Source organism: Triticum urartu, chromosome 1A (assembly GCF_056163025.1).
Source record: "Triticum urartu cultivar PI428250 chromosome 1A, HENAU_Tu73, whole genome shotgun sequence".
Lineage (NCBI taxonomy): Eukaryota > Viridiplantae > Streptophyta > Magnoliopsida > Poales > Poaceae > Triticum > Triticum urartu.
Genome location: NC_141873.1, coordinates 406,712,872 through 406,721,515, shown reverse-complemented (window position 1 = coordinate 406,721,515; position 8,644 = coordinate 406,712,872). Strand labels below are relative to the sequence as shown.

General features: G+C 45.2%; 1 protein-coding gene across 6 annotated transcripts; it reads right to left on the bottom strand.

Annotated features, from left to right (window-relative positions):
- Nucleotides 1–1,042: 1,042 nt before the first annotated feature.
- Nucleotides 1,043–4,531, bottom strand: LOC147991448 (uncharacterized). 6 transcript variants are annotated; one of them, XM_087522999.1, is made up of 6 exons: nucleotides 3,992–4,530; nucleotides 3,379–3,512; nucleotides 2,776–2,892; nucleotides 2,637–2,678; nucleotides 1,841–1,862; nucleotides 1,043–1,351 (listed from the first exon to the last, which is right to left on the bottom strand). In XM_087522999.1, exons 1-6 carry the CDS (start codon nucleotides 4,109–4,111, stop codon nucleotides 1,304–1,306), a joined length of 483 nt encoding a protein of 160 aa, XP_087379125.1. In that variant the 5' UTR covers nucleotides 4,112–4,530; the 3' UTR covers nucleotides 1,043–1,303. The 6 variants fall into 6 exon arrangements, 3 of the variants coding, with proteins under 3 accessions (XP_087379125.1, XP_087379121.1, XP_087379129.1); XR_015603399.1 differs by lacking the exon at nucleotides 3,379–3,512 and having other exon boundaries at nucleotides 3,992–4,523; XM_087522995.1 differs by having other exon boundaries at nucleotides 1,043–1,862; nucleotides 3,992–4,531.
- Between the last annotated feature and the right edge of the window lie 4,113 nt (nucleotides 4,532–8,644).

Below are 8,644 nucleotides of genomic sequence, written 5' to 3'. Positions count from 1 at the left end.
GATTCCGTCCGGTGGGATCGTTCCCCACCACTCCCTCTTGCCATGGAACAAGGTTCTCCCCAAATCCTTCTCTCTTTGGTTCGTTTGCTTGCTTCTAGGTTTTTGGGGAGATGCATGTGTTCTTGAGATTTTAGGCCAAATCTATGCAAGATTAGGATGTAGGAGAGTAGCAATGCGTAGAGTTTGTGCTTGCTTTGTTGCCCCGTGGTAGATTTGATCAACCGTAGTACCGCGTCATTGTCACGGTTGTGCTTAGATCCAATTGTGGACTCGGATCTGCCGTCGTGCGGTGTGCGGTACTACCGCTCCTCCGGAGCGGTACTATCGCGCGAGGCGCGACACTAAATTTTTACTGTCGCTCCAAGACATGGTACTACCGTGCCACCTTGGCACAATACTACCGTGACTAGGAGCAGCACTAGAATTTTAGTACCACGCAGCCATGCGGTACTACCGTTTCTGTCAAATCTCTCTTGTGGCAACTCTCAAGTGCGAGTTCTACTTGTTTCACCTGTTTTGCTGAGGTCTTTGCATTGATCCTTCTCGCTTCTCGTGCGTGTTTTTGTGTTTTGTGTCTTAGGTGGTGGCCCGGTGCTCCTCCTCGTTGTTCCAATTCCAGTCGTGACACGGGCTCCAAGCGTCTACGCAACCAAGACAAAGCTCCTGAGGGCTCCAATGCCCCCCAGTACTAGAAACTACAATTTTACCTAGAGTGGTATACCCTAGGTAAAATGCGAAAAACCATAGGTAAAGACTTTACCTAGAGCTTGCCCTAGGTAAAGAACCTTAGGTAAAGTATAGTCGGTAAAGAGGTCTTTCCCTAGGGTGAACCTGTCAAGCCCTAGGGAACCATTTCTTTACCTAGGGCCACATGCCCTAGGAAAAGAATTCATGTGAGTTGTTTGTCCAGCGTGGAAAGTTGTTTTACCTACAAGAGCGTTTAGCTCTAGGGAAAGATGGTGGGTCCAGGATATATCATATTCATATTAGTCATATTAAATATGCAATTTGAATTTATAATTCATATTTTCAAACAATTGAATTTGGATCCATAATTCAAATTTATAAATTGCAACCAGAATTCAATGTACACATCAGATTCTTGTTCAATTACACATACATCCCACTCATGGTCAATGTACAGCTAGGATTCAAGAAGTAAACTATAGCTAAAGTTTGCTACAGCTAACAGTATAACTAAATCAGAATGTACATGTGTTGTTGGTCAGGCCAATTATCTGCAGGTTCTGCTTGATTTGCTACACCTCCGATTACGACCTTGAGCAAGAGCGTGAATTATAAGTTAGTGTCCATCAACCAACAGACCATGACCACCCGTAAGAACATGTTCCTACAAACGGAGAAGGTAATCCAGTGATAAGTAAAGAGTTTGAACACAAAGAAATCAAGAACGGGCTCAGGATTATAGTGAATAGGCCTAACAATTCCTAACAAGGATACAATATGATCTGGACCAGAATTAATTCATCTCGAGGAAATAATATTGGTCAAGTTCATTGATAAAGTTCATTGCACTAATCACTAGAAAATGTACAAAGATTAATATTTTGGTGTTGGGCTCAACCAATTTTGCTTCTCCACAGCACATGAACTTAACCAAACATACAATGCCTTTTGCCTATACGATTTGATGGGGATAAAACATAGAATGGTATGTGTTCTCTCACACACCAGGTTGCAATACAGGAAAAATTAATCATTGTGTAACTTCAACGAATTAGCATCTTACATCTTCCATATTTATGATAATTTAATGGATGTGTCGAGCAAACATTGGATTTATATATCCATCTATGAAATAAAAGAGGAGTTCTTTTACCTTATCATCTGATTTGATCAACCTTGTAAAAAGAATTAAAAGAAGAAATTTATTAGCAAAATAGATGGCAGGGGTGGTTGGCAGATGCATAGGAAAACAGACCATCCCCTGCACTGCAACTGATTTGCATAGTGAGATATTAAATGTATTGCTTGTAGGAAAAATTTCTAATTTAAGCAAAATATTGTATGAACTGAGAAGCTATGCCATTCTGATTCTGAATAGAGAAATAGGATAAGTGTATAGCTTACTGGCCTAAATAGGATAGCCGTAACCTGCAGGTTATGATGGTTTTGCTATCTTCCGTACAAATTCTCTTATGTTAGACAAAAAGAGTACATGTGGCTTGCCAGTAACATCAAACTGAATATCGTTGCCACCATTGCGATTGATAGCCACAGAATTATGTTAAATTGAATGTACACAAGACATGTATTTATACAGCAAACTATAATTCTCCGGGAGAATTGGAAGGTGATGTTGTATTTATATAGCAAACAACAGTTCCGTGAAAAAAAATCAAATGTGTTAAGTCTACAACAGAGACAATCATATCTGCAAACAGTAACACATCTATATAGCGCGCGATGGTTCGTTTGATAGAACTTTCAGAATCCCATGAGCTGTATTTTGAACTAAATCAAATGTGCCCTACATGATCATAAAATAAACAGCAATTTTTGCAATAGCAAATTGTTCCCCAAAACATTACCCTGGGATATTAATTACCATGTTAAACATGTGTCCTCACATAAAAATTGACGTATATAGCTGGAGCAGAGCCAGATGCACTTACAGAGACATGCACTTATAGAGACGGTAATCTTCATATAATAACCTGATATAAGAAAACAAAGACAGTAACTAGTCATGGCAGGAAAAAGGTTATATATAAATTGCAATTGTGCATGTACTTCTCAAGTCGCTTCTCCTACCTCAATAGAGAATAGCATCCATGGGAGATCAAGACTCCTTCCTGAGTAGATTGGGACTGGTTTGGAGACGCTCCGTCCTGTATCCGAACCAGAGAACCCATGGACCTAAGGTGGAGCCTGGTGTGATCGTCATTAGAACAGAATCAGCTTTAAGAAATGAAACTTAGGCAATTACATTCTATGCTAGTGGATTACAACAAATAGTTTTGAACTTATCTAAGTCATGAAATAATTCATGTATTGCTGACCCACTTAACACACAATCAGATGGCGCTATGTACTCCCTCCCACACAAGCAAATGTCAATGACTAGTAACTACGTGAACATACAAACAGTGGTGTTCAAGAATTATAAATATCTGCTAGAAAAACATTTGCAACTGCAACACACCAATGAATATATAATGTTTGACCTACGTACATGAGAAGATAGTCTCGCTCTATCACAGTCTGACCACAAAAGAAGCGCCTCTTTCAGAGAGATCTAACCTGCAGTGTGTATAAATGTACCCACCTAACTAGATTTAAATCAAAATTCCTGATTTTCGCTGGACATGTGAAATTGCCAAATCCAGAGAACATAAGAGCGAGATAAGGAAGAACCTATTGGACAGAAGGGATCCCGTGGCCATCCAGTAAGCAAGGATGGCTCGGTTACCACAGGCGGCAAGGTCGGCACAGGCGGCGTGGTCAGCAAAATGCGCGGGCAACAAGGGAATTGCAGCGCCGTCACCCAGCTGGCATTGCCATGGTCACCCCACCCATCGCATCAAATTTATAAATTGCAGCCAAAATTCATCATACACATCAGATTCACGATAAGTGGACACATACATCAGACTCATGATCAATTTAGAGCCAAAATTCTAAGAGTAAATCAATTTTAAGTTTGCTGCAGCTAGCAGTACACCTAAATCAACATGTACAAGTGCTATTGATTAGGCCAAATATCTGCTACTATTGGTCAGTCCATCTCAGGTTAAGACACAACATATAATATAACAAACTTGTTTTTATACCAAGTAAGCTGGTATGACACACTGAGCATCATATCCTAAAGATGCAAGCTTAATTACCATGTTACAAGTTCGACTACTTCTGTGGTTCTACATAGAACATTAAATTTCGGCAGCAAGGAATGCAGAGTAACATAAAAAGAAGGGTTAATTAGATATAAGCAGTGAACAACAGTGCGGGAAGGGTGGAACAAATGTACCTCGACGGGGGAGGGGAGGATAAGTAGAACGGCGGTGTCAGTGGCGAAGATGTACTCGATGTAGGGAGGAGAGGTAGTTGGGCTTCGGTGGTGCTGCAGGGTAGGCGGCAGGAGGGACATCTCGGGGAGTCATTGGTGAAGCAACGCCCAAGCGATGGGAGAGGCGGCTCAGGTGGCTTCCAATCTTTGAGGGGAGGGGCAGCTTTGCAACGGGAGGGCAAAGCTCTGGACGAAGTTGTCAAGAGGAGGCGGATCCCAATCCACCGGTCAGAGTAGAGGAGGGACTCTGGTGGCCCGAGATCGGACGGGCGGCGGCGGCGACATCAAAGGAGAAACCCTAGCAGGCGGTGGTATGGGGGTCAGAGGGAGGGAAGAGAAGTGACGACCTCGGTGGCAGAGAAGCTTGGCTGGCCGGAGCTGGGCACGCCCCAGATCTGGGAAGCTCTCTGCGTTAGGAGAGGGGGATTTGGACTCGGCCAGGGAGAAGATTGCCCAAATTTTCATCTCCTTCGCGCACTTTCTCGCTACACGCCATGTCTCACTCTCGCTGATAAGTGGGCCAACATGTGCAGAAGTAATTAAAGGGCGCGGGGAGGCAAAACATGTGGCGCGCTGGCTACCAAAAGCACAAGGGAAGCTAGCTAAAGTGGGGCCTGTTAAGGTGAAATTTGTTTCCCCTTTTTTTGCTATAAAATGATCTTTCCTTAGGGTATACTGCTCATGCCTTTTCTTTACCTTGAGGAGGCCAATGAGCTCAAGGTAAAGACCTTGGCCCTAGGTAAAATGGTAGTTTCTAGTAGTGCCCCAACGTAGGACCAAGACCACCGCCACCAAGCTCAAGGATCCCACCAAGGGCATGGATGAGATTCCTCTGGCTGAGTTTGCCTCTCGAAGAAAGATCAACCCATATGTGCATCCTCGTGCCAACTTCAGCTGGAATGATCTGTTCTGGACCAAGCAGCAGTATCTCACTTATGTGGATGTGATCCAGGCAAAGCAGAACCTCTATGTGGACGTGCAATGCATTGACATGCATCACATGAGGGATGAGAGGCACCGTGATTACTTTGGTGAGGCTCTGGATCTCATGGAGCAGTTTGGCATTGAGCATGTGATCTCATTCCATTTGGATTATGACCCTAAGATTGTGGCCCAGTTCTTTGCCACGGTCCATTTCCATACTGATGAGGAACGGAAGATGATTTGGATGACCAACGGACAGCGGCTGACTGCTACATGGAAGGACTTCATAGATTTGCTTCAAGTTCCTGATGAGGGGCTCAACACACCCGTTGGTGTACGCCCTCATGCCAATTCCGAGTAAGCCAACAAGGACAAGCTTCTACCCTACTATATTGAGAAATCGCTTCCCAATGGCAAGAAGAAATGTGTGCTGAACCACTTCCTCGACATCATGTATCGCGTCTTCCGCAACTCTCTCTTTCACCACATTGGTGACAAGGACAAAGTGCATGCCTATCTTGTGGATATGATGCTCATCTATGAGGAGGCACGTATCTCTCAGACTCAACCACTTGATGTCTCACACATCATGTGGTGCGAGCTTCAGTTTGCGGTGTTCACCCGTAAGGTTCCCATCTATGAACCTTACCTGTTTCTGCTGATCACGAGGACTTGGGAGAAGCTCCTTCCCAATGATGAGTTCCTTTCCCCTGACTGGATTCGTCATGACCCCATCAGGCTCTGTATCAAGCCCCCGTGGGCCAACACTACTACCCGTGCTGAGGCAGCGGCTACTCAGATGGATGTGGATGCAGATGAGGTTGAGGAGGAGGACGATGATGAGGACAGCTCTGCTGGCTACTCGCCTTCATCGTCTAAGAAGCTGAAGAACAAGATGAAAGCTTTGTTCTGCATGCAGGCCAAGGGGCAGTACCGATCTCATGTTGCTTAGAAGGAGAGTTGCCGTCGCAATAAGCGGATCTTGAGGATGTTTGGTGAGCAGATATCCAGCGGAACTGAGAGGGTCATCACACCAGAGGCAACCTGGATGGCAAAGTAGGGCTACAAGTGGACTGACTCTGAGGAGGACCAGGAGGAGACCGTCCCAGCTGCCGAGTATGACGAAGAGCGTGCGAGTGATTACTCCGCTTGAGCCACCACTTGTGTTATAGGCTTCCTCTCTGCCTTTTTGGCGTCTCGATGCCAAAGGGGGAGACAGTGTAGGATTTGCGAGTCGTGTTGGTTTCGTGTATCGTTTGCTCTTTGTTCCGTTGAACCTCGTTTGCTTTGGTTTGGTTTGCGCTTGTGAGACTTATCTATCATATGGTGTAAGACATATGCACTCTATCGTACCTTATTGAGCTTATGCTATCTTGTGCTATTTATATTATGCTCATATGTACTATCTTTCTTAGTGTTAGCCTTTTTGTTGCAAGATATGCCTTGTCTCTAAAATATAGGGGGGGTGTTGATCCTAGTATGTGTGTCGTGCAGTCCAAAGCACTCATCTAGATAGCACACATCTAGGGGGAACCCGTCTATATTTTAGAGGAATGGGGTTTGCCCATGTTTTTTGTTATCTCCTTTTATGCAAATCCCATATTGTCATCAATCCACCAAAAAGGGGGAGATTGTAAGGGCATATTTATACCTTAGTTGTTTTGGTGATTGATGACAATGCTTTTGCGGACTAATCGTGTGCATTAAGTATTTCAGACATTTCATCACTAGGCACAAGACGTTTTGGTGCCCCTTGAAGACTATTGAAGACGGTGTTTCTCTACATTTCTTTTTCGGTGGATTTGAGTCATAGGAAAGTCGTACTATTAAGAGGGGGTCCGCTTTGAAAAGGTTTGGGTGGAATCATCATGTGCGCATCTTCTCCTTTGCACTGCCTTTCCTTTGGCACTTTGGAGCATCCTCCGTCTTTTCTCATCTATGCAAATTGTCATGTTGGCTGAGCTTGGGCGTGCGGTAGTACTGCTCCTAGGAGCGGTAGTACCGCAGGCCCTTGCGGTAGTACCGGGCCCAGGCGCGATAGTACCGCTCCTTTGGAGTTGTAGTACTGTGGGCCCAGGCCAGGCGCTGCGGTGGCTCCAGTAGTAGGAGCGGATGTAATTGTTTACATCTGCGCCCTACGCGGTAGTACTGCGCCCGGTGCGCGATAGTACCGTGCATTCTGGTCTGGCTCAGCAGCCTGCGCGGCAGTAGGAGCGGATGTAATTTTTTACATCCGCACCCCGCGCGGTAGTACCGCCCCTGGCTCACGGTACTACCGTGTCGGATTTTTGCATTGACTCCAACTCAGCGGAAGTTGCCACGGATGTATTTTTTATATGTCCGTGCCTTCTCAAAATCTGGGACATCCCTGCCTTGTGGTAGTACCGCGCCAGCGGTTCTACCGCCCTCTACTTCAGTGCATTTGGGCTGTCCTGGTTTGTGCTGCTCGGGCGGTAGTACCGCGGGGCCCTGCGGTAGTACCGCATGCCCCTACGGTAGTACCGTCCTACGCAGGCTGGGTTGGTGGATAACGGTTGGATTTGTTCTTCCACTATATAAGGGATGTCTTCTTCTCCGAGTTAACCATCTCTTCCATCCCCAAGCCCCATTATTGCTCCAAGCTCCATTTTCGCCCGATCTCTCTCCCTAGACAATCAAACTTGTTGATTCTCTAGGGATTGGTTGAGAAGGCCTAGATCTACACTTCCACCAAGAGAAATTTGATTCCCCCACTCATCCTATGCAGATCTTGTTACTCCTGGGTGTTTGAGCACCCTAGACGGTTGAGGTCACCGCGAAGCCATATTCCATTGTGGTGAAGCTTTGTGGTATCGTTGGGAGCCTCCAATTAAGTTGTGGAGATAGCCCCAATCTTGTTTGTAAAGGTTCGGTCGCTGCCTTCAAGGGCACTAATAGTGGAATTAGGGCATCTCGCATTGTGTGAGGGCGTGAGGAGAATACGGTGGCCCTAGTGGCTTCTTGGGGAGCATTGTGCCTCCACACTGCTCCAACGGAGATGTACTTCCCTTCAAAAGGAAGGAACTTCGGTAACACATCCTCTTATTCACCGGCTCCACTCTTGGTTATCTCGTGCCTTTACCTGTGCAAGCTTATTTGTGTTATATCCCTTGCTTTCTTGTGTACTTGTTCTTGTTGCATCATATAGGTTGCTCACCTAGTTGCATATCTAGACAACCAACTTTGATGCAAAGTTTAAATTGGTAAAGAAAAGTTAAAAATTATTAGTTTCTTATTCACCCCCCCTCTAGTCAACTATATCGATCCTTTCACCCACAGTACTGCAACCACACGCGAAGACTGGACGGCACTGTACCACGTCATATCACTGAAACCCACTAGGCCAAACTAGCCCGCCTAGGATTTGTACTCCCTCCGTTTTAAAGTTAGTAGTACAAAGTTGACTCATCTATTTTGGAACTGAAGGAGTACGTCTCTATACTGCTATGATTTTGTGTTGTACGTCTCTGTACTTTTGCTATGATTTTCCTACCCTATGAACCAAATGAGGCCTGAATGTATCCGTGTCGACTATTGTCTGATCGATCGCTAAGCCTACAATTTTAGGAGCTTCGGCTATTGGCCGATCGACGATGGATCAGTATAAGCGTACCATGAGCTCATCAGCCCCAATGTTTCTCTTTGGTGAGTGTTTTGCAAGTACTATAGCTC

Excerpts from the sequence above, each read along its gene's own strand:
- LOC147991448 (XM_087522995.1), bottom strand. The coding sequence starts at position 4,111 with ATGTCCCTCCTGCCGCCTACCCTGCAGCACCACCGAAGCCCAACTACC. Across the intron at positions 3,513-3,991 it reads TCCTCCCCTCCCCCGTCGAG|CTGGGTGACGGCGCTGCAAT; the intron begins GTACATTTGTTC and ends TGGCAATGCCAG. Across the intron at positions 2,893-3,378 it reads GGATCCCTTCTGTCCAATAG|GCTCCACCTTAGGTCCATGG; the intron begins GTTCTTCCTTAT and ends CGATCACACCAG.